The sequence below is a fragment of the Pezoporus flaviventris genome, unplaced genomic scaffold (genome assembly GCF_033815535.1).
Source record: "Pezoporus flaviventris isolate CSIRO_AGI_PZ_B2104156 unplaced genomic scaffold, CSIRO_AGI_Pfla_v1 ptg000034l, whole genome shotgun sequence".
Taxonomy (NCBI): Eukaryota; Metazoa; Chordata; class Aves; order Psittaciformes; family Psittacidae; genus Pezoporus; species Pezoporus flaviventris.
Window position 1 is genome coordinate 1,855,802 of NW_026892582.1, and position 25,542 is coordinate 1,881,343.

A 25,542-nucleotide genomic window follows, 5' to 3' on the forward strand; every position below is an offset into this window, starting at 1 on the left:
GCTGTCTAAACTGATTCAGATTTGATTTAAACTAAAACAAGCTTTGGGGGAACCCGGCTCAGTATAGGACGCTGTGACTGCTTCAAACAAATACATTCCAATGGATATGGAGACCCAATCTACAGCTGCCCAGAGCCTTGCCTTTCACTTACTCCCTCCCTTTCCACATCATGCAAGCTCTCCACTTGAAGCTTTGTTTGCTCTTAGAATGAAGCAGGGAACAACCAACATCTGTATTCTAGAGCTGTACACAGGAAAGTGATGACAAAAGAAGTAAAGGGTTTATAAAATGGTTTAAGCTTTAGAAGCTTTTAGGGAATGCAAAGTTTGCACATTTGAAGAGATGTTTCTATGTGCTACTCCATAGTTTCACACGTACAGAACAATTCTGAAGTGTTGACATTTGCTTTTCAAACAAAATAGAACAAAAATCTATTAACTTGATGTATTTCTGCATGTTCCCCTGAACACCTGATGCCTACTGAAAGCATCGACACCTACCCCTGAGGCTTTCTGGAAGAGCTTTTACCTTCCAAAGAGGCAGAACCTTCTGAAGTTCCACACAGAACATACAAACCTTTGGTAACTGAAACAAGACTGCCCTTTTCCTGCTCTAGAGAGAAACAAGGACGTATTTTGTAGGCTTTGCTGCTCCTCAGGATGCACAGCATCACTGCACAGTATCACCGGCAGCTTATGTGTATTCGAGAATACACACACAGCAATGCAGAGAGCAGGAACTGCAATGGTTATATTTCAAAGGGCACCAAATAATTCTAAGCACAGTTTCAAGGTGTGAGGAATGATAACTTTTGGCAGTGATGATCTTCGCTCTCCCCCAACCAGTCCTCCTGCTCTCTGAAGCCCTTTTCAGCTCCCACATATTGAGCAAACAGAATATGTTAAAAAGCACAGTGATTAAAACCACCTGGTTTCCTATTCACAAGGTAAATTTATGGGGAAAACTCTGCCCTAAAGGAAGCTTCAGGAATGTTCCTATTGATCCCAACTGCAAAAGCTCACTGTAAGCCTTGAAAAGCTTCTAACTCACCCCACATAAAGCTCCTATAGCCCAATGGACTTCATTAGTACCACGGCAAAAAAGTATGCAAATAGCGTCTTTAGCTCCATGTTCTGCCCTAACATCAGGGCAAATCCCATGAGGATAAATTCTTCCACTAACACACAGACTTTGGCATTTGGGATCATTCCCTTTTTGTGAAATGCCTGTACAGTCCTACACTTTGACACAGTAAAAGACAAACTGTGAAGTGTACCCCCTTGTCCTCAGAGCATCCTTAATGCACGAACTTACAGGTCTTTCGATTAAGTCAATGCAGGGCTGCAGATCCAGTCCAAAGTCAATGAAATTCCACTCTATACCCTCTCGTTGGTATTCCTCTTGCTCCAGGATAAACATCGTGTGGTTAAATAACTGCTGAAGCTTCTCATTGGTGTAGTTAATGCAGAGTTGCTCAAAGGAGTTCAACTGCAAGAATAACATGAGTAAGCAAGAATAATGCAGTGACAGGACTTATCACATAGCTGGAAGCCAAAAACTTGACCTTACAAGGAAATACCCCCAAACTCTGCAACATTCAAATGTACAGTCAAGAAAACTGGGAAAGGCATGATGCAAATCTCTTATGTCCCCGCTGTTACATACAACTAAACTAAGAGTAGGAAAGAAGATACATATAAAAGAACAATTTAAACTCAAGCACAACTTTTCGGCACTCTGATTTAGGGTTGTCAAAGCATCTGAATGCTGCAACACCAAACCCTGATGCAGCCTCGGCATGCGATGCATTCAGGGGCTCTACAGTTAGTCCTGAATGCACATTAACAGGGGAAGGAAAAAGGTCTGATCATCAGCAGCAAAGTACCTCAAAGATTTCAAATCCAGCAATATCCAGAATTCCAATGAAAGACGCTCCCTGTCGTTTGGTCCTGTCCAAAGCTTTGTTAATGCGGTGAACAAGCCAGCGGAAGAGGCGCTCGTAGGTGGCCTTTGCCAAAGCTTCCACTGCAAAGTCTGCCTGGAAATCCAAACAGGAGCATTTATTTACCCTGGAGAAGTGATCAAAAGAACTCAGGCACGGATGTTATCCCAAAAACCAAAGGAACACAAGAAGTTTAATGGTGTTAATACCACTGAGGAATGAAAACAAGGAGTAAAACCCAACAGAGTTTGATTAATGTTATGAAAAATGTGTTTTTAAATTGTTCCATACAACACCAAAAGCTCTCCATGTGCTCGATACAGACAAGACTGACAGTAAAGGATGAAACCAGCAGAAAGTCAAGGAAAGGGGAAGGTTCCTTCTATTCAGCTACTGATTTTTACCACATAAGAACATCTAACAGAGGCAGTAAAGCTTAAAGAAGGTCAGTGGCAGTACACATTTAATATAAATTGGGGGGCAGGGGGAAGGGGGCTTGGAGCAAGCTGCTCTAGTGGAAAGTGTCCCTGCCTGTGGCAGGGGATTGGAACCGGATGAGCTTTAAGGTCCCTTCCCATACAAACCAGGCAGGGACTCCATGATTACTATTTAGAGCTAATCAGGATGAGGTGCAGTTTCACTTCACCTTGAAAGCACCCAAACTTACTTGTTCTTTGGTCTGGGCTTTCTGGACGTAGTCTCTGCCCACTTTGATGCGTGGGGTCAGGATGGCCCGGGTGAACTCCATGACATTCATTCCCAGCAGATGGCAGAGCTTCTGTGCGACTGGAGAGCAAAGAATCAATGGAAACACTTAAAATCCTTCACAGCAGCAGCAACAGCTGTAAAACCAACTACAGGCAAGTGTCAGCTTAAAACCTGACTTGCTGTTGGCAGTAGAGCCTGGGCAATGCCCATTGTCCTAAGGTTGGAGCACCCCATGGCCTTCCCTGGCTCCACACTACTTACACAGCATGAGTTCTCCCAGTGTGAAATTCTGTATCTGAAACAGTGCATTGCTCACCCCAGCATTACACATTCTTGCTGCATCAATCCCTTTCCCTACATCCATTGCCCAGAAGGTGAGGTGCTTGGGACTCCAGACTCCTAGAAGCCTTTCACACTATCCTGCAGGAACTCAAACCCTGATCTCTGCCCTCTGACAGCTCCTGGGTTTACTGTCAAAGTGAATAAAGCTCCTTCTGCTGCCTTGTTTTGTTTTCCTGGTATAACAGCACTACTACTTGCCCTTAATGTTGAGATTCTCAGGCTGTATTCAGTGAAAGGGTTCATGAATCAACACACAACTGAACCAAGGGAAACAAGGGTAGTGACACAAACCGAGCGCTCATTTCCCTGTAGCTACACAAAGGAGTATTGCTGTGCGTTGAGTATGACAACACGCACCAGCACATCAGACAGAACTTACAACCTTCGGTGGCAGGCAGCAAATACTGTCAGGATTTCAACCAACCAGCCAAGCAAAAGAAAAACAAACCACCAAACTACAAGGACTTAAGACATTTGAGCTGGTGCTAAAAGCCAAAAAAACCTGATCTCTCACCCAACCTTTTTTCCTCGCTGCAAAACTCAGTGCCAACCCTCTGCCAAATACCAACTCAATGGCTATTGGCCTTGACTCCATTCCTGCTTGCTGGAGCACCCTGAGCAGCAAACCACCCCCTAAGATTTTGGACACTGCAAGCACCCTACACTGGCACAGCCATTTGGGATAATCCCAAAACTAAGAGACACGCATGAACTGGAGTTGTGCATGTACAGCAGGTCGTGTGGGTGATGGTTCTTACTGGTCTTTCCACCAAGGTCAATTCTCGAAGCTAACTCCCATGAGAGCATTCAAAAGGCTGGCACTGAAGCACCACACTGAAAACCTGAGATTTGCTTCAGCAGCAGTCTTTTTGTGTGAAGAAATCCTGCCTGCATGGCGGGTACCAACTGATAAATTCCATCCCAGTCCCACTGCCCATCCCTGCCACGTGCCACTTCAGAAATAAGAGTTTTCTAAACACAGCATTCCTATGTTCAGCCATTTCACTATGAAGTTGTGTTTGGCTCCAGGGCTCTTACCATTGGCAAGAAAACTCCCTTCAAGAACCAAAGAAAACAGAGGGATTTGAGCGTGCACTTTTTCCTAGTGCTTGTCTTTGTAGACAGCAATAAACAAGACTCCAACCGCAATACCGTTCCAAGTGGAGAAGCAATGCAAACAGCATCAACTCTGTTGATGGATACTTAAATTTGTCTGAATGACGAGGATGGAAGAGGAGAGTTTTAACACTCGCCCGTTGGCTACTGCCTCTTTGGCACAGGATGCTCCCACACGAGCTCACAAGCCTGCTCTGTACTTGTTGAGGACATGCACTGGAGCAGTGGGAAGGAAACCACAGTGCATGAAGCCACACAAACGTGATCAACTTACCCGTGTTCTCTGGCATAGAAGCTTGATCCGTATTTCTCTCCTTCTTAAAGGAAATGTTTCCAAACTGCAGCACTGAAGACACCACTTTCAGCATTGCTGTGTTAACAAAGGACATGTGCAACAGTTAACTGGAGAGGGCTCAGCTTACGCTTTCCTTTCACTACTTGTGTCTTTCCAAATTCAAAGCATAAGTTCAGCAAGGACTGTTTGGGCTGTACTTTTGGGGCAAAAAGCTTTAATTCAGTTCTACTTGTGTTAAGCAAACGTTTGTTGCAGGCTGTCACGACACTGAAACAACGTGAAATCAGCAAGTGTGGGTGCATGTGCGTGAGAGGAAAGCAGCTCTGAACATCCAAAAGGCTCAGTAACTTACACAAGATCTCATCGTGTGAGAATCCCATGATATGCATTGCTTCCATAGTCTCCTGAAAGTTATCCTTGTCTTGCTGCCCAGGAATGGGGATGTAGCCATTAGATAAAAATCTGTAGTTGTTAAATCCTTCCAGCAGCAGGTCAGCTGTGTGGGCAAGGGGAAGAGAGATGAAAATAAGCTGAAGACAGTGAGGCTCTTCACAGCCACACCGACTGCGGTGTCACTAAATGCACCAACAATGCTTTCCAAAACCAATTCCTCAAATAAGGCTATGAGGTGTTTCACCCGCTTTGGAAATTCTACAATACGAGTGCACCTGCGAAGCTGAAGAATCTCCATCTGTTGCAACCTACATCAGCTCTTTAACACATTAAGCCTGTAAACAGAACCTTACCTGGCTCAGATCTAGCATCATCTCAAACCCCTATTCGGAATACCCTAAACCAAGTGTCTCTACTGGGAGGTACTGACATGGTGCTGCGTATCGACAGTTACCACAGCAAGGGTGTAAATACCCATTTCTCTATTACAGGTGAGAAAGAGTGCATCAGCTCTCTAAGTCTGCACTGTTCTAGGGTTTCACATCACAAGCGAACAGAAATTCCCAGTTACCAAAGAGAGGGAGAAAAGGAGAGAAAAAGATTTCAATCTAGTGACTCCCAGGCAGGGACACACTGAACTGGATGGGGTCAGGCAGGAGCCGTTTGCTCTCAACATGTGTGACAGCAAACTGGATAAAGCCCAGCCATCCCAAACCAGAGGCACCCGGCTCCTCAGCCTTCAGTTAACACTGCCTGTTTGAAGACCAAAGAGGAGCTCCAGCACTGCTGTGTAACACTGAGCAGACAAGCCTGGCACACAGAAACAACAGGTTTACAAAATGAGATTCCCAACTTACACTTCAAGTGTTCTCCTGCTCCTGCGAGTAGCTGATAGAAGATATGAAACGTCCGCTCATCCTTGGCCTGACGAACAGCACGAGACTTTTCCAACAAGTCTGATTGTAACTAGTCAAGGATCTTCTACAGTTCAGGGGTAAAAATACCCAGTGCAAAACAAGAGTTCAAAGCAGGCTGTAAAATTACTTTAAGAGCAAATAGAACTTTAATAGCAATGCCAGGACCATGTCCAATATGAACCTTCAGTAACTTTAAATAAGAGGCTTCAGTTTCACACTGGTAGAAGCTCACTTTTAATTTCAGCAGACTCCTTTGTTGGATGCTGACCTCATTCCCCTGCTACACCCAGGGACAAGTGTCTGTAGGGACCAGCTGAAGGTTAAGTGAAGGAGCAGCTTTTCACCCACTGTGAGGGTGGTGGGACACTGCCAGAGGCTGCCCAGAGAAGCTGTGGCTGCCCCATCCCTGGCAGTGCTCAAGGCCAGGTTGGACACAGGGGCTTGGAGCAAGCTGCTCTAGTGGAAGGTGTCCCTGCCTGTGGCAGGGGTTGGAACTTGATGAGCTTTAAGGTCCCTTCCAACCCAAACCATGCCATGATAAATAAAATCAAACCTTAAAGCTAAAACTGAATTAGGCTTCAGTATTAATTGGTGGTAGGTCTTGTGTCATTGGGCCTACGCTGATCTCCAGAAGACCTAAGAAACTGGAATGTGTCCCAGCACTTCCAGCTCTGTCACTTCATAAGAAGCATCAGCTCCTTCCAGGCGCAGAGCTGCTCCTGCAGCACTGACAGAAGCAAACCCCAGCTCCTGGCACAAGGCAGTGGCTCAGCAGCTTCAGGAAGGAGCTTCTCTTCTAAAACTGTTGGTAGAGCAACATTTGGAATGGTTTCCCTATTTAAGATGCCCTAGGTTTAAGGCTGGTCTGAAAACCCAGCAGGTCTCAGAGTGCTACATTTTGGAGTATCAATGTCCGAGCATGAGGAAGCACGCTGACTTTGGGATATTTGATCAGCTATTTTGAAATAAAGGAAGAGACAAAGGAATGCAGGAATGTGGTCACCCCTCACTGCATTCCAATGGCTTCCAGGGTTAAAAGCAAAACAATGGGAAAACTTGCACTGCGCAGTGGCGTGGCACGAAGCAGGATACACGTCTCAATGTTGGCCCCAACGATATAACCAGTAACATCAAAGTTAATCCTTATGAACTTGCCCTGGAAAGAAAAGAGATTATTCTGGTGATGACTGGTGTTTTAAGACACCAACACTGCCTCCACACAAACGCAGCCCTGCTGGCACCTGTACGAGCATTTCACACAACTTCAAATCCATCTCTCCCCTTCCATGTGCTCAGCCATCATTTCAATGGCACATGTTATGTTGCACGCATACACTTCCAGAAGATCAAAGAACCAGTGCTCCAGACTTAGACAAAGCTTTCCTCTGAGTGAAGCTGCCCGAAGTTGGAAGCAAGGCTGAGGTGTTTCAGTGCACATATTCCTATAGCAAACTCACTGGTGGCTAAAGGGGTTTTATCTGCAGCAATCCCAAATCACATGTGCTGCCCAGCCCGGCCCACCAGCCTTCCACTTCCTTTTCTACAACCAGGATGGCCCCACATGCACAGCCTCTCTTCTCCAGCAGCTGGTAAAGAACAGACTACAAGACAGTAAACCTATTCCTTCCACATACATCTCCTTTGCTCCACAGAGGACCAAGTAAAGAGCACACTGCCCACACGCAGAGCTCTTGGAAAGAAAGTGTTGCAAGATTCCTAAAACCCCAGGCTGCTTTGTGTTGGAAGGGACCTTCAAGCTTATCCAGTTCCAACCCCTTGCCATGGGCAGGGACCCTTCCAACCCAAACCAGTGTGTGGTTCTGTGTGCTGCTGTGCTACCGAGTGACACTTGAGCAAGTGGCTGCGATCATTTGAGCTAGTGCATCTTGTCCCCAGAACACCAGAACCTTCCGGCTGCCCATTCACATCTGAAAGATTTGTGTGTACCAGGGACCAGGTTTCTCCCCAGCCACACCAGTGAACCCAGAGGAAGTTCCAGCCCTTGCTGAGTTTGAAGCAGCTGATCTGTGACTGCAGATATGCATCTGCAACCCAAAGTGACTTCTGCAAGTTTCAAGAAACCTGGTGGAATACTTTAACTTCAGTGCTTCCTCCCCGCCGCTGAACCTGCAGCTCAGGTGGAACACCAGGGCACTGGAGTGAGCACGCTGAGGAACAAGGCTTGCTTTCAAGCATGCCCTGTCAGGGACCAGCACTTGAACTTGAGTTTCTGGGTGTGCAGGCACAGAACGCTCCAAGCTCAGCTTGAGACTGAAGCATTTATACTTTTTGCTCAGTAGAAGCTCCAGAGAACTGTGTTTATAACTGCTGCAAAGAGTGAAGCGACACTTACTGAAATTCAGCCAACAGACGTGACATGCAACGTGTGTGTCAGCACCAGCACCTCAAGGATGGTGGCTGACAGCGTCCCCCCTGCACCAGGTACCACAGAGCCTTCTCGGAGTGACATGGCTTCCATTTGCCACATTACATGGAGGAACAGACACAAAGCACTAAGTAAGGTCTAGTCAGGGGCTTTTTCTGATGTAATTCAGTCACTTCACTCTGCTTCACCCTCACAAGTTATCTAATGTCTGCTGGCAAGTTACCAGTTCCTTGGACAGAAATAACAGAGGAAATGCAGTCCTTGGATGAGCTGACACACCAGAAAGGGGAACCCACATGCTCCCTGATTCAAAGGACTATCAGCACTGAAGTTTGAATTGGAGAAGTCACTTATCTACTTCATCTTCTTAAAAGCAGAATATTAATACACCCTTTTAGCTAGCACAAGCAATTCTGGCTCTGAAATCTTGAACTGATCAGTTACAGACTGTAGTGGTGGTCATTCAACAACTGAATTCTATTTAGATTATCACTGCAGCACTAAGTACATGGCTTTGGAAAAAACACATCAGAAGGAAGGAGTTAGCTCTGCACCATGAACCCAACAAGGTCCCCCCTTCCCTATCCACTAAGAGAGAGTTTCTTTCCTGCACCACAAGAGAACACTGCCTTTGGTAGAGGGAAAAAGGAACAAACTCTGCTTTGACACTGGCCGTATTTCAGCCCTGTCTGGTGCTATCAGCACACAGGGCAGGGGCCAGCCTCCTCCTCAGGCACAGTGAAGCTGTCAGGCCTGTACACAACAGCCCTTCTCCCTGGGGGGAGGACAGATCTATTCTTTAAGTCAGGTTTTAAAGTGGCTGTTACTAAAGATTATTTTTCCTGCAGGAGATGCCACCATCTGGAGTGCATTAAACCTACTCCTTTCGAAAGCCAGAGCTGGAACAGCCGAGTGAGCATGATCATGATGGCGATGTGGACGCCAGGGTAACACAAACCAGATGCTACCATCTCTTAGGAATAAAGTATCCTCATTAAATTAACACGGCCTTTGGTGGATTCAAGCCATGTAACAAAGAAGAAACATCGTGCAGTGAAACCTGTTGATGTTACAAATCCTACACCCAACATGTATAAGCATCAAGCAATATTGTAACTAATGTGGCTATAAAATGATCAACATCGAATTCCTTTAGTGCTCTGCTCTCCCTTCTCGACTGAAAAGGCAGAGGGATTTAGTCATAGAGTTTTCCAGAGTCCTTATCACCGGAGCTGAGTTCATACATTACAAATCCAAGCAACTGTTGAAACATCCAGGCAGCCAAGAAACGCTTCATTTGGTCTGCACGTTTCACTTCTGTTCTCACAAGAAAAACTATTTCATATCTCCTTTTACATTTGTTCTAACCCAGCTTTCCCCTCAATCGGGGTGTACTGGAGGGAAGCTGAAAAGGCAGCGTGGCTTTTCCCCCCACTTCAGAGGAAAGGAAGTATTCCCAAGTGGTAAATAGCTCTTTTCCCCAGTTCCACCACTGCTTTTACAACAAGGGAACCCATCAGACGTGGTTATTGCCACCAGAACAGTACGTGAAGAGAAGGCACCAACTCAGCAAAGACATCACCCAGCTACAGGTGCCCAACACTGCCTTTTCAACTTCCCCCCAGGAAACCAGCTGGACAGAAGGACACGGGACTTGAGAGAGGGTTTTACAGGCAACTTCTGTGCTTTTCCAAAGTGAAGGATGTTGTCTCTAAACCAATCAATCGATAAAGTGGCAGCTACTGACAAGAAGGCTCCCTATTTAGCTGAACTCCGCATGGACGCCATAGTCCTTATTCATACTTGACAGCAGTTCAGCAGCAGTTTGTACATGCAAGCCCAGGTCAGCTCTATGGCACGGTGTATTTGCTATGGCATGAACACCACCATCAGCTCAAGGATGGTTAAAATCAGAAACTGGATAAAATAAAGCAAGTTTTGGCAAAAGCCCGTGAGGGGGAGTCTTCTGCAGGCCCTGCACGATGCAGAAAGATATGCGAGAGAACCTGGACTCATCTCATGATGAGAGAACACAGTCAGCTTCTGATACTGGATAAATCCTGAACAAAGGTTTTCTCCATAAACAGTAACCCACATTTCCAGACTTTAAGGAGGGAAGGAGTCACTCACAAAGCGGGAGGAGTTGTCATTCTTCACTGTCTTGGCATTCCCGAAGGATTCCAGAATGGGATTCGCCTGAAGAAGCTGACGCTCCAGCTCCCCCTGAAAGCCACACAAAGAGAAAACAGACAGACATTAGCACAGTGCACGCATGACATTCCCACGTCCTGCTGCCTCCTGAGAGCCATGACCCAGGGACACTGCCTTCACAAGGGCCTTTCATTGCTCTTCTCACTTCTAAATCTGCTGCTAGTCTCCTCCATCCGGTAAAGAATGTGGGTTTGGGGGTATTTTTTGTGTTTTGTGGGGGTTTTGGTGGCGGGTTTAGTCTTAAATCACACACACACAGAGCAGTGACTGAACAGGACTTGATGGATGCTGGAAATCGTTGAACATGGAAAAGAAAACTCACATTTAGGGCAAATGAAATTAGGCACAGACTTGGAGTGCTTTAGGGGAAAAACTAATTTAACTGGTTTAAGTGTAAGGTCATTTCTAAACTTCCCATTTAGTGATTGTTACAGTATGGCTACATTAGAATACCAGTTTCAAACCTACTTTTGAATCGGTGACATCCTCACTTCCAGTCAGGCACACACAGGATCACTGCAACACCTTGAATGAACCCCAGAACGTGCCAGAACAGGGATGGAGCAACACCAGGTACAAAGATCACATTCAGACTGCTCCATTCAGAGGGTTTAATGCAGTTCTTTAAACATTTTTTGACATTCAAGCCAATGGATTTAGGAATCACTGCACTTCTCTTTGGAAATTGCCCAGCGGCTTTTAGGATTGCTATCCATGAAGAGATCTAGTAACACAAGAAGTCTGTGCTGCTTCCATGAGCCCAGGAGGCATGGATGAACATAGGAAAACACGAGATTGTCTTTCTGCTCTGAAGGATGGGTTTTAAACAACTAAAAGGAAAGCAAAGCTGTCTGGAATGTCATCTCAAAAACTGGGGATTGTGTGCATAAACCTGCTTTTTCCAATTACTTATAGCATAGATGAATAGAGGACCCAGAACACAGGAAACTGAAGTCTCTCAAGGATTCCACAAGGTCAATTCTAACAGGAATTTTTAAACTTCCCTGCTTAACACCTAAAAGAGGATTTTATTTATACATTGAACTACATTTCAAGTCCCCCTGGAAACTCCGGGCTGCTGCTTCTTTAATGTGACCTCAAGTTACTGGCTCAAAACTTGTTGACTTCCAAATATATTCCCTTTGGGACTACATATTCTCTGGATTCTGAAGTAACTGAAGAAGGAACAAACGTGTGAGCCTTAGCCCAGAGCACAGCAACCACCACTGGGGCCCCAGAGCCTACACACTACATTGGGTTTGCCAACAATACAGTTCTCAGGAGTGCTTTTAGACAGACAAAAAAACCCCGCAACTTAAGAAAAACCACCTCTGTTCAAAGCACTATATGCACAGTATTTATAGTCTAAAAGTTTCCCATATAAAAGCATCAGACCAGGGAAACATTCGCTCACACCATTCCATCATTCCCCTATCCCGACCATGCAGTGGGCTCTGCAAAGGCACCCAAGTGTAAAGCCAAGAAGCTGGCTCAAAGCACAGTGCACAGCTCAAAATCAACCCCATGGCCTGTATTCACCACAGCTTACACGTCAGATCTCGGCTATCCTGGCAAAGCAAGCACTTTCAAACTGGGCTCCTCCATGGACCTTCCCTGCGCCAAAGGGAATCACGGCAGCACAGGCTGTACCTGGGCTTGAATGTGCTTCCATGCGCCCCAGCCTTCCCTGGGATTTGTGCAGAGGCACTTGGCCAGGACAGTGTGAAATGATTTCACTCAAATCCTCCAGCTGAATACAAGGAGTTCTTACAGGTCATTTTTATGATCATCTCTGAGGATCTGATGGAAACATTCAGTTGGGTCATCACTGACTGGTTTGGGTTGGAAGGGACCTTAAAGCTCCTCCAGCTCCAACCCCTGCCACAGGCAGGGACCCCTTCCACTAGAGCAGCTTGCTCCAAGCCCCTGCTCACAAGCAGACTTGTCACAGCCATCACTAAGAAAACACCAAACCTCTCCACTGATGTCACAGCCATCACTAAGAAAACACCAAACCTCTCCACTAAGAAAACACCAAACCTCTCCACAGCTTCTAATTGAGTAGTTGTCATTGTGAGATGCACTGCTTCACAGCCCAAAACCAGCCCTGGCTCTCAGTGTTCAGTGCTTGGAAAGAGCGTGTTTTGCCTGTAGGTGCATCTCCTGCACAGGCAGCTAACCAGAACTTGGAAAAAGCAGTGTCACAGTAATGTGGATAAAGTCAAGTCATGCAATGTTTCATGCAGGGCAACATTAAGGTAAGGACAGGCTCTTGTCTCAGTTTCAGAACAACCAGCGTCCTGAGGCTGGAGTTGTCGAGAGGCCAGGAAAGCCACATGCTACTCACATACAACAGGGATCCACGCTGTAGTCCAAAATGACATTGAAACAGAAATGTTAATGGTCATGGTTTACGCAGTATCGACACTTCTGGATTAGCATGTTTCCACTGATATACTGAAAGTGCCAACAAACACCTTGTTTCCACCCTGACATGGGAGCTCTGAGCAGGAGGCTTGGACTAAACCCTGCTCCCTCTGCTTTGGAACAGAGAAATACTGCAGTAAAAACCCCTTAGAATTGGCTGAGGTTTGCAAGGAGGGAGGGTTGAATTGTCTGTAACTTCTGAAAGTGAGACGCAGGGCTGGGTTACAGAGGTCCAGCATGTTACCACACACCAGCAGAGGCACAGGGCTGTCTATGTGATAGCTTTGGCTTCCAATACACAAGACCCAACTTGAAGTTTCTTTTATTCTTTCCCTTCCTGCTACAGCTTAGGTTGCTGTACAGTCAGCTTCCAGAGAAATGGAATACAACCACCTGAACTAAGTCATGGTGGCTTCCTGAGTTCCCAAGCCTTGGTTTCATACCATGCGGAGCTGCTGCAAAGCCGCTTCTGGATTTAACAGCTCGTGCCCATGACAAAGGCATTGCTCACCATCTCAGGACAGGGAGCGGAGCATTTAGCCTTCAGAACACCTGGCAGCAACTGTTCCTGTCAACAGCTTTACCCCCAACTTCCACTCAACCTCCTCTCCGTGCCCCTCTGCAGCTCCTGTCCTGCACAATGGGGTGGTCCAGGACAGACGAACTGCTGCTGCCCACAGAGACAGGGACACGGGAGGAGGAAAGCGGCAGAGTTCTCTGCAGGGCAGCTCCATCTGCCCTGAGCAGTAAGAGCAGCTGAAGCTCAACTGAGGGAACGTTAACTCAGGTGGCAGTGCTGAACAGATACCACATTGCTCACATCACTTACCCTGAAGAGCAAGGGAAACACTCAGATGATGAGTGGTTCTGCCAAGCCTTTTATACTTCATCATCATGGAATGGTTTGGGTTGGGAGGAACCTTAAAGCTCCTCCAGCTCCAATCCCTGCCACGGGCAGGGACCCCTTCCACTAGAGCAGCTTGCTCCAAGCCCCTGTGTCCAACCTGCCCTTGAACACTGCCAGGGATGGGGCAGCCACAGCTTCTCTGGGCACCCTGTGCCAGCGCCTCAGCACCCTCACAGGGAAGAGCTTCTGCCTAAGAGCTCATCTCAGTCTCCCCTCTGGCAGGTTAAAGCCATTCCCCTTGGCCTGTCCCTGCAGGCCCTTGGCCAAAGCCCCTCTCCAGGTTTCCTGCAGCCCCTTCAGGCACTGGAACTGCTCTCAGGTCTCCCTTTAAGGAGCCTTCTCTTCTCCAGACTGACACAGCCCAGCTCTCTCAGCCTCGATGTCAAAGTCTTTATCAGGTTATCTGAGAAGCTATCAAAATACTCAGACAAAATAGCATGTTAATCAAAAGAATTTTGTAGCTTCTATGAAAGCATGAGCTTTGCTGTGCTGAGGGACCGGGCGCCTGCTCTTTCTCTGGAAGCCACCTGAGGATCTGCAAAGCTCTCTCCTGGCTGTGTCCCTCCCCGAGTTACAAATACAGATCGACAGATCTATGTTCACCTCCGTAACTGTAAAAGCAGAAAGAAAGCCACTTGCCTGGTGTTTCACGGGTTTGGGTGATTCGGGCTGCTCGTTGCAAACAAACAAATGCACATGTTAGCAAGGAAGCATTCCAGCTGCAGGTTACATCCCGAATTAGCAATGGCAGTAGGTTTAACTAGAGACTCACTTCAAAGCAACCGTTCACATTCGGTTTAGGAAATGAAATCCGTCACATGCGCAAAATGCTACAACCTGTGTTTGTGCAAAGGAGCAATTCCAGATACAAGATTCCAGAGGTCCTGGAGCAGCAGGGAAAGGGCAGCAGCTCCATTCATTGTGCATGGTTTTGTACAGGTCTGCCAAACCACAGCGGTAAATACCCACCTCCCCCCCACCAAGTAACCTCCTCTACACCCTCAGTCCCTGCAAGGCGGTTTTGTATGGATGAGATGATCATTATTCCTCAACTGTCAAAAGGTTGCAAAAGGACCAGGGCAAAGCAGTTCCTGAGGAGCTTGGGGGTTGGACTGTGCACTGCACTTCAGGTGTTTAAGGATGCAAACCTCTAAGTGGGAGCAAAGCTTCCAGCAGTGACTGTCCACAGGAGAAGCAGCACAACCTTAAGAAAGCTTCAAGTTCTGCAGGCAGAAGGGGAATGGGACCATGAATGTACTAAAGGAAAACAAAACCCCTCCAGGTTCAGGTGTGCACAGTTTCTGCAGGAATATTTGATTCCATTATTATTTCCTTGGCTCAGTCTGCAACTGTCATAATGTTGAGCTTCCCGTCAGAGAGCGTGGGGAAAACCCTGGGTTGGTTGAACCACACACCCTGTGTCGTTGCCATGCCCAGCCAGGTGCACGCTTCCTCCAGCCATGCCTTGTTGTAAAGAACCACCACTGGCTTAGCGCAGAACAACAGATTCGGCCTGTACAGCAGCTGGCAAAGGCTTGGCTCATTCAGCTGAGGGATGTGAAGCCTGCAGAGCTGCATCAGACCTGGTCAGAAAACAACTCGGGCATCTAAACAAAGATGAGACGCTTCAGTAGGGAGCTGCCACTGGAGAAGGATGGGCACAAGGACTGCTCCCTCGGGGCACCCCTTTCTGTCCTCACTAGAAGCAGAGCTGAGCACCCTCAGACCCATTTCCCTTTCTTCTGGTTAAACGAGGGCAGCTTAAGCCCATCTGGGAAATGCTCACTAAGGGAAGCTTCAGCCTGAGTGAACCTACCCCAGATCCTACTTCAAAACCAATTGGTTCTTTTGAAATGACTAAAACAAAGGAAACAACTCAGCACTTCAGGTACAAAGGCCAATGCAGTCCCTGAAAGCAACCACTAACCTGAAAGCACCAGTCATTATTTAGTGATAATAGAGAGGGTCTGGGGGGAAGGCTTTGGGTAGAGGGAGAAGGAACAGAAGTCCAGTTGCACCCATCTGTACCAGAGGTGCACTCTGCCAGGATGACTGGATGTGCAGGCGGCAGTGGTGGATGGATGCACTTCTGTATAAAACTCACCTACTTCTACACTGCCATGATTGAAACCATCAGCTGATGTCACGTATTTGACCATGAACAGAGTCCAAGCACGGCCAGGAGCATCCCCAGCCTGACAGCCTGTAGAACATGTGAGTAACATGGGCAGTGCCCAGGCAGTGAGTGACAACCAGCACTTCTCTTGGAAAGCCAGGGATGCCGGTTTTAACCATTTCTGTATGTTGCACTGACTTCCCTCTCGTCCCAAACCACGAAGTATACAAAACAAAGCAGAACCCAAGAATCTGAATTAAGACTCTTGTCTTAACCATATTAAAGCAACACTAATGCATGCATTAACACCACCACCTCATTCTCTTTTCTCATTCCTATCTCAGTATGTATGGGAATGACAAGCCAAAGGGAAGCAGCTGACAAGTCTCCTTGCCCTCCCTACTCTTCTCACCTCACCTGTGTCCAAACACATCAGCCTCACCAATCACCTGTCCTTGTTCTCCTCCTCTCATTCTATATACCCTTTTCTCTTCACCTCCTGAGCCTTCAGCAGAATCATTGAGAGCGGAGGTGAGAGGCTCCTCTGTGGCCTTGGGACAGCTTTGGTTCACGGTAGCCAAGCTAAAGCCTCGTTGCTGTCTGTGTCACACGTGGCATAGTTAACAACTGAGTAAGACACAGTATATTTGGTGCAGGCAAATACACAGATTTCCTGGGAAAGTCCTCAGCGCTACCACCTCATCCCCCCGCATTCCTTAGCGGTCAGTTTGGTGGATGTGAAGCTAAAGCTTTCAGTTACAACAGGTATGTTCTGCCTTCTCACCCCTGCTACCTCCTGCTGGGGTTGTACCTGTGCCAGTCCTGACACTCAACCAAGCACGCTGCAGGCAAGAGCTTAGGCTCATGGTCCTCCTCCTCCCACCTTCAGAAGAGCTGGTGTTTATAACTCAGCACCAAGGCTTTCTGCCTTCCCCCTGACTCAGCTCTGGAAAGCCTCCATTTCCGACGTCAGGAATTACCCCAGTCTCACCCAGCTCTGCCAAGCCCCACAACTACTAAAGCTTCTCTTCTGCATGCTCCCCACCACCACTACCCACACCTCTTAGCACAGTGCCCAAGACAACACCTTTAACATTCCTTGGGATTAAACCGGAAATGAGACTGTGAGGCTACAGATTCAGACACTCCAGAATTAGGAAATGCTGGTGTTAAGGTTCCTCAGTGCTGTGATTCTACCCTCTGTGGTTACCATGTGTTACTGGCTCTGTTCCCCACAGGACTTCAACTGCAGAAGACATGCAGGGCTCCTCTGCAGGTGAAATGTCATAGAATGGTTTGGGTTGAAGGGACCGTAAAGCTCACCCAGCTCCAACCCCTGCCACGGGCAGGGACACCTTCCACTAGAGCAGCTTGCTCCAAGCCCCTGTGTCCAACCTGCCCTTGAGCACTGCCAGGGATGGGGCAGCCACAGCTTCTCTGGGCACCCTGTGCTAGCGCCTCAGCACCCTCACAGGGAAGAGCTTCTGCCTAAGAGCTCATCTCAGTCTCCCCTCTGGCAGGTTAAAGCCATTCCCCTTAGCCTGTCACTACAGCCCCTGATGAAGAGTCCCTCTCTGGCATCCTTGTAGCCCCCTTCAGATACTGGAAGCTGTTCTAAGGAAAATAACTATTAGGAAAGAGGCCGTTGGGAAAGAAGAGTCTCACGGACAAGCAGCTGAATGCCAAATGTGATGAGGCTGTCCAAGGGATGGGCAGAGCCCCTAGTGATGCTCCTCACATAAGCTGAATGTTTCACCATCAGCACTGCTGGAGAACACACTGGGAAAGCAGCCATGGCAGGGCAGAACCACAGCACTGTCCTGGCCACAGCCTGAGGTGCCAGCAGGATTGGAGGGGTCACACTTTCTTGTAATGCTTTTGCAGCATTCTGCCAGGCTATAGCAAAGGTAACCCCAGACTCCAGAACAGTCTTGGGGAGACGTGTATTCATTCATTAGCGTGCAAACTGCTTCCTAAAAACTCTCAATGCAGTGCTCAGAACAGCCTCACAGCAGACACTGGTCATTGCAACAGGATGGATGAGGGTAAATCCATCACTAGCAGTCAATTTAAGAAGCTTATTTAGCATCTTCTCTGTGCACGAAGCTCGTACAGACGGGCCCTGCGGATCACACCAGCCCTCTGCTGCCTTCTACTGAATATGCCAACAGGGACAAACCTAACTGTGCCTACAGCCCCAGTTCTGACACTTCCTGACTCCTGAGCACTAGGTGTGTGGGTCAGACATGGTTTGTTTGCAGTGTATGAGTGAAAATGAATTGTTACAGAACAAGGGAGGGTCATTTGTGTTTCAAAACTGTTTCGGTTACACAAACCTTCTGCATTTTTGGTACGTGTTTGGTATATGTTTAATCCAGGACTCACTAAGGTACTGCATGGGTGAAGTTCAGGATTGAAGTATTAGACCTTTATTCAGGAAAGGACCCTGCTCTCTTTACTATGCCCAAACTATGTTTTACAACGAGTAAAACCTTTTCCAATCCTTATCACAACAGACATCGACCGTTCATAAAGCAGCTCATTACAACAAACATCTTCAAAACTCTTTTGAGATTAACACCCCCATCCCATTCGACCACACTGGTGAATAGGAAATGCAGCTGCAGTTCAACCAGGGATTTAAACCAACACTGCATTAAAAAGGGCAACTCATCCTTCCCTTCACAGACATCTTCCAGTCCAGCTTTCCCCTTTCTAGTTTGTGCCTTCATTTCATAGTAGTGATGCAGCCACACAATAAAGAACAGAGGAAACGCAGAATCATGGAATCAGAGACTGGTTTGCGTTGGAAGGGACCTTTAAAGCTCATCCAGTTCCAAACCCTGCCACTGGCAGGGATGCCTTCCACTAGAGCAGCTTGCTTCAAGCCCCTGTGTCCAACCTGGCCTTGAATCAGCTGGGCTGGGAAAGATCTTCAAGAGCATCAAGTCCAACCCTTAGCCCAGCACTGCCAAGGCCACCACTAATCCATGTCACTGAGGGCCTCATCTACATGGTTTGTGAACACTTCCAGGGATGGTGTAATTGAGGTTGAACTAATATTTCACCACAACAAGACCCAGATGCTCATAGCAACAGATACCCAAAACCAGCCAAGTACTTTAAAGCAAAGAATTGCTAAAAATTCAATGCAAATGTTGAAGCCTGGCTGGAAATGCGAAGGAAGCTTTAGATAAATCAGAGCGAGTGACACGTTACCAAAACCCCCAAGATTCTCCGACACAAAAGTGTACACTCTTGGGTTTAATGTTACCAAATCTGAGCTCCAGCTTAGCTGCTGACCTCTAGATACAGGAAGTCTACAGCGGCTTTTGAGCCTGAGAATTTTTCCATCTACAGGTTAACCTGTGGAAGACCAGAAAGCTTGTTCACAAACACAGCACTGAAAAGTGCATCTCGTTGGACCTAAAGCCACTCACTAACAGTTACCCAAGGTGATTCTATGTTTAGAAAGCTGGGGTTACTGCAGCAGAAAGCTTTGATCCTGCTCCGAGGTATAATGCTGCATAAAGCCTGTCATTTCCCAACACAAGTTAAACAGCCAACACTGACTGGAAGCTTGGATGTAACTGCTTGTTTTAGCTACTACTAAAGAGAAAATAATGGTTAAGACAAAGTTACATGGATTATATTACATCTTATCTTTAACAAACAGTTGTGGGTTTCATGCAAAGATGACAGCTTTAAAAAGAGTGAGAAACAAGTGAGAAAATATCCCAACTTACAGGAATATTATGGTCCTTTCTTCCTTTATGGGAGGAAGCAACATGAGCAAGGTACTGAATAACCTTCTTAGTGTTTTCAGTCTTCCCGGCACCAGATTCACCTCTGCAAAACATGTCAGACAGTTTCCTCAACATTCATTTCCAACAACGGATCAACCTCATTTCATTCCACTTATGGCTTTCACCACGCAAGAAACCTTCCCTACCCACCTGAACCCAAGAGCACCCACGTGGCAGGGACTACAAGGTACTTATTTAAATGACCTCCTTCATCCTAAAGATCTCCTCAGCATTGAGATGTTGAACCAGTATGCAACATTAACTTGACTAAAATGTTTGGATTATATTCCTCAATTCCTTTGTTACCTTAAGGAACAAGAAACAGGCTCAGCCCCCACCAGAGACTGCATTTTCCAGAGTGAAGATACATACATTGATTTTTAATTCATGACATCTCTACAGACACACTTTGATATTTATGATCATTTTTACACCTTTCACATACCAGGAACTGCTTATGACAATCACCAAGTGGATGGGGACACTCAGAGCCTATAGCAGCCAGTTCCAAAGCCCAAGAAAACACATTTTCAACAGGTTCTTTCCACTGCCCACTGCAGGCCCTTACCTCCTTTACAGAGATTTATGGCCACAGGGCTACATGAATTCATTAAGAACTGAATGTATTAGCACAGGGAGGTACAGCCCACAGATCAACAGAGACAGCAAACACACACTGCATTTGTAACACAGAGACAGAACATGTTTAGACAGAATTTACTGAGAGCTTTACATACGGGGTAGCCCAGGCAGGAAATAAGCGCAAGTGCACATCGCTGCAGCCGCAAAGGAGGTTACTACAGCTATAAAACCTGGGTCTGATCTTTGGGTGACTCCAAGCGCCAAAGGGATTACCCGGTCTGGCTTTGCCATGATCAAGGGCAGCAAACTACTGCAGGAAGATCCCATCTTGGGTGAGACAACAACTGCCGGCTGGCACCACTATGAAGGGTTTGCTCATGGGGATCTGCATGCGAACAGGGAAAGCGCTTCTGTCCTTGCAGAGCTGTGCACAAACAGCGGTTTGGAAGCCAACTACTCCGTAGGCATGACAAGCGCACATTTTACATGTGTGTATTTCTCAACGAAGGCACTTACAATGGGAACGTCCATTGCCCAGCAGGGATCTGAGCACATTCTTCTATAGCTTTCATAAATACCTCCCTCCACCATGCTGCACAGCAGAGTGCTCAGCCAGTCTGCACATGCTTCTGTATTGACTGCCTTCAGACCCGAGTTTCTTGATCACAAAGGAGGCTCAGAAGCATCCCCATTCTCACCCTACTGTCTGCAAAAATCATAGAATCATGGAAATGGTTTGTGTTGGAAGGGACCTTAAAGCTCCTCCAGCTCCAACCCCTGCCACGGGCAGGGACACCTTCCACTGGAGCAGCTTGCTCCAAGCCCCTGTGTCCAACCTGCCCTTCAACACTGCCAGGGATGGGGCAGCCACAGCTTCTCTGGGCACCCTGTGCCAGCGCCTCAGCACCCTCACAGGGAAGAGCTTCTGCCTAAGAGCTCATCTCAGTCTCCCCTCTGGCAGGTTAAAGCCATTCCCCTTGGCCTGTCCCTACATCCCTTGTCCCAAGCCCCTCTCCAGCTTTCCTGCAGCCCCTTCAGGCACTGGAGCTGCTCTCAGGTCTCCCCTTCAGGAGCCTTCTCTTCTCCAGGCTGCCCCAGCCCAGCTCTCTCAGCCTGGCTCCAGAGCAGAGCTGCTCCAGCGCTCGCATCATCTCTGTGTCAATGAAAAATGAGACAATAGAGCACTTAAATTTTCAACCTTGCATATACAGAAAGGATATCACCCCAGATTGGACTCTAAAACAATCATGTTTCCTTTTTACCTTCCAATCGTTTTAAACCATGGGAACCCCCCTGGGTAACAGCACAAGCAGAGGCAACCTCTTACTAAGAGACAGCACTGTGTGCCCTTTCCCAGCCATGAGCAAGGAAGGACAGATGCTCACCCACAGCAGCTTCACCAATCCACCATGAAGAGGAGCCCCCAAGAGCTGGATACAAGCTTAGGGTGCAGCAGCTGGTCCGTTTGACTGATGGAGCTGATCAGCCCCGAGGCTCTGCAAGGGAAAACTCTGAACTGAAACCCTGGACAAGGTGATTCTGCAGACAGGCTCTGGGTATTTACCACAGCTCAGAGGGTTAACCAAGCAACCAAGATGTACCGATGGCATCTGCCTCTCAGAAGCAGCTGCATCAACCTGTCTAAACCCATTTTTGCTCCATTTTTCCTCATGAGCCAACCATCAAGGGGAAAATGGTAGGGAATATGAAAGAGCAGAAATCACTGCACTGGGTTACTGAAGACTTCTGGAGATGGAGAGAGTCCTTCCCTTGAAACATGTTCATTACACCAGCTCTGCTCATTGCACGGAGAAACTTGGAGCGTATTACCTGAAGAGCTGGTTCCAGAGAAGATTACTGGGAGAAGGAGCTAATGGATACCTGGAGATCCTTTCTGCCAAGATACCATCAATATGCAACACCGAAACTGGGTGTACTTTGGGACCGCTAGAACTCTCAATGAAAAGCCCCATGTCTCCCCAGCCCAGAATCACCACATACAAGTACGAAGACTGATAAGCAGAAAACAAGACCTGATGCCAAATCCTCCTTCTCAAGCCTTAATTTCTAGTCTCCCTTTTACTAGTGTTTATATTAACATAACTCATGACTACAAGCAACAGCAAAAGCAGTCTTGCCTGTTTCTAGATGGGTATTAAAATATGCTTACTGCTAAAACCATTCCAGCAGGTATGAGAAGTAAGAAAAGGAGTACAGCAAAATAAACATTTACATTTTAAAACACCACAATTTGTTCTCATTGTCAGCAGGGCCAGGGAACACATCGGCTGTGCCCTTCAAACTAGAGACATTATCTCTGTCAAATTATAGGAAGTTGATTAAATTCTAAGGAAGGAAAATCTACTCGGACGCATGCAGTGAAGAGAAAGCAGCACAACCAATACAGTCCAGATGCTGGCTTTCTAACAGGGCAGCACACCCAGTTTTAGGAGTCTCTGAACCAACAACTCTTCTGGCGGAGGCCCCAGTAAAGCTGTACACAGACAGGAAGGTCGAAAGCTCCCAACACATTCCTCCTGCTAAAAAGCCTTTCAATATAATAGTGGGTTGGGGCTTTTTTTAGATAAAGCTTTTATGCAAGTCCTCAGTGAAAAGCAGCACTAAATGGATGTTATCATCCTAGTTCTCCGCTCCCTGGAGCTTACAAGTATGCCAAGTATTTCCTGCAGGATGCGGTGGTAGATAGCTCGGCTGCCATAGACTGCAAAAGAATTAAGATTTGGGATAAAGCCCTTTTTTCATTTATAGGAATAATGGTTTCTGAGGACTTCAGCTCTTTCCCAGGAGTGCAAACACACAGATTAGAAAAATAAATTAAAGTCTTCTACCTCCACCAACCTGCCCAAAAAAGGTAAACTCTGACTATCACCCAGCGCAGGATTGATGGAATGAGATGGTACCATGAAGGTAAAGATTAACTTGTTCAAACCCTTGTTTTAATACAACTCAGTATATTACCATGAATTAAACAACTAAACCCCTCTGCTGAGATCCCTGCCAAACTTCAGCCAACAGCAGCCTGGCTAATGGCTTCAGCAGGGTCTTTTCATCTCCCTCTGCTTCACTTTCAGTTCCACTACGAGCAGAGATAAAACCTCATGAGTGAAGTAAAAGGTTCCATCAACTCTAGACTTGGGCTGTGTCAAAGAGCACATCCAATTAAGCAAACCACCTTCAGCAACAGTCTCAAGTTGGAGGCATGAGGTGATTCCATCAATTAACTGAAGGATCTCTCCCTTCCAAACTGTGTTACAAAGGACAAAAGGACAAGAAGTCCAACACTTGCAGGTAAATCTACCCAGTATATGGAGTTCAAGTGCTTTTCCCTGTAGCAAAGCTTCTGCTTTGAAGCAGCTTCAAGCACATTTAAAATAGGAAAAGCTTAGTTAGTGTGAGCACTTTTGAGTTTTGCCATGGGTTTCAATCTGTTGCCTGTGAAGCTGCAGCATCACCTTCGATACAGGAGAGTTTGCTTGGGGCAAACTCATCTCAGCTGTGATTTGGTTCATAACTATTAGGGACCATCTTCTCAACCAGCTGCAATTTCTTTTCCTGAGCAACTTGCGCCCAGCTCTTGCACAGAAACAAAAGGAATACAGGGAATACCCTGTCTGAAAAGACTGCCTTCTAGAGAACAGGCACAGCAAACACAGCAGGAAAGGACTCGTGGGTCAGGAAGCCAGTCCACCGACTGCCAGGAGAGCAGCACTCTTGTCCCACCCAGCCCACTCACAGTGCCAGGAACAGGTCAAATGCCTGCCTGGGAAAGACCCATTCTAAGGAAAGCTACTGTTCTAGAGGAAAACAGTGGTGAAACAGTTGCTCTCCCTACTGTCAGGTAGGTTTGAAGCATCTACACATCTTGAGACAGGTAGAGCACACAGCATGGCAGGACAGGACAACACCACAACCTCTTCCTGAACTGGCAAAGGATTTGAGGGAAGTCAGATTAGTTTAAAGGCACTTCCAGAAGTCTCACTGCAAGGACTGGCACCCTTCCACCGCCACCCAGCTGGCCATTAATCCCCCCAGCAGCCCAGGGCTACGCAGGACAGGCAGTGCGTAGTGTCAAGAGCCACACAGGAGAGATGGACACAAACCCACACGTACAAACCAACCTCTGAAATTCAAAGACTTCTCTTCATCTTGCTACCGGTACGCAAAGTCCACTGCAAATGAACAGTATTTGTGAAGATAAGCAGTACTCAGGATGGCCAGGTGCTGTTAGTGCCACCTGCCTACTGCAGACCATCTCTGTGATTTACACTCCTGGAAAACTAACCGAACAAGCCGGGATTTTCCACGCTGGGTGCCTGGATCACCCGAACCTTTCTTCTGCCCCAGGAGTTTCACAGAATCCCAGCCTGGTTTGTGTTGGAAGGGACCTTAAAGCTCATCCAGCTCCAACCCCTGCCACAGGCAGGGACCCCTTCCACTGGAGCAGCTTGCTCCAAGCCCCTGTGTCCAACCTGCCCTTCAACACTGCCAGGGATGGGGCAGCCACAGCTTCTCTGGGCACCCTGTGCCAGCGCCTCAGCACCCTCACAGGGAAGATTTCTCCCCCTTCATCTCGAGTTTCAGTCTATTGCTATCATCCCTGCTCAGCACCAAGCTCTGGGGTGAGACATTCATCTGGAAGCAGAAGGTCCTTTTGCAGGTGGCATCACCTCAGTGCTAGTGTGAGTCCTCCTCAGCACCCACTGCCCAGGGCACAGGAATCCCAGCCTGTCACCGGCTCCTCAGCCAGCAATGCCTCCATTCCTGTGCAGCAGCCACGTACCACGCTAGCACATGCAGTGAGCACTTCCAGGGGTTGTAGGAGCAAGTAACTGCGAAAGTAAGAGCCCCAACAAGGGTCTTTTGTTCTTCTCACAACAGCAGTTGCAAAGAACAGAAGAAACTTATTCTCAGACACAACCGAGCAGACCTTCCAGTTACACGTTAACAGATACTTACAGTCAAGACCTGTCACTGCAGGCTGCCTTAATCACCTGCCTAACGTGCTGAAACAAAGAGGTATAACTGAGAGTCTGAGCTAGTGCAGAAGAGTCACTAAGCGGCTTTACTATTCACACGGCTGCTTTATAGCTCTTTGATTTCTCTCTAGACACTTCCCATCATCTCTGCACAGTTGTCCAGGGAATGTTACAAGCTGGATTCCAGCCAGAGGTTGTATACAAAAATGCTTGGTATTTGCTGCTGTTGTCCTTTACTAAACAGGCTCTATTCCCTCCACACCCCACCACTCCTACTGCAGCCAGTGCAGATTAGATACCCATGTGGGGCTGCAAGCGGCTGCCAAATGACTGTTTATCAAACCCAGTCTCAGTTTTGAGAATACCAGAAGCTTGTGGTGAGATTCTCCAACCTAG

The 25,542-nt window shown here is 47.3% G+C and overlaps 1 protein-coding gene across 4 annotated transcripts in view; it reads right to left on the reverse strand.

Annotated features, from left to right (window-relative positions):
- MYH10 (myosin heavy chain 10) overlaps window positions 1–25,542 on the reverse strand; it is a 273,556-nt gene that overhangs the window by 29,206 nt on the left and 218,808 nt on the right. For 2 of the 4 annotated variants that reach the window (XM_061461947.1, XM_061461945.1), the window contains exons 6-15: window positions 19,508–19,610; window positions 14,285–14,314; window positions 10,231–10,323; window positions 6,807–6,870; window positions 5,655–5,753; window positions 4,757–4,900; window positions 4,384–4,479; window positions 2,611–2,729; window positions 1,887–2,039; window positions 1,316–1,489 (exon numbers count right to left, since the gene is read on the reverse strand). In XM_061461947.1, the coding sequence (XP_061317931.1) occupies window positions 1,316–1,489; window positions 1,887–2,039; window positions 2,611–2,729; window positions 4,384–4,479; window positions 4,757–4,900; window positions 5,655–5,753; window positions 6,807–6,870; window positions 10,231–10,323; window positions 14,285–14,314; window positions 19,508–19,610 (1,075 nt within the window). The remainder of the gene's footprint in view (window positions 1–1,315; window positions 1,490–1,886; window positions 2,040–2,610; window positions 2,730–4,383; window positions 4,480–4,756; window positions 4,901–5,654; window positions 5,754–6,806; window positions 6,871–10,230; window positions 10,324–14,284; window positions 14,315–19,507; window positions 19,611–25,542) is intronic. The other 2 variants (XM_061461948.1, XM_061461946.1) reach the window with 1 other exon arrangement.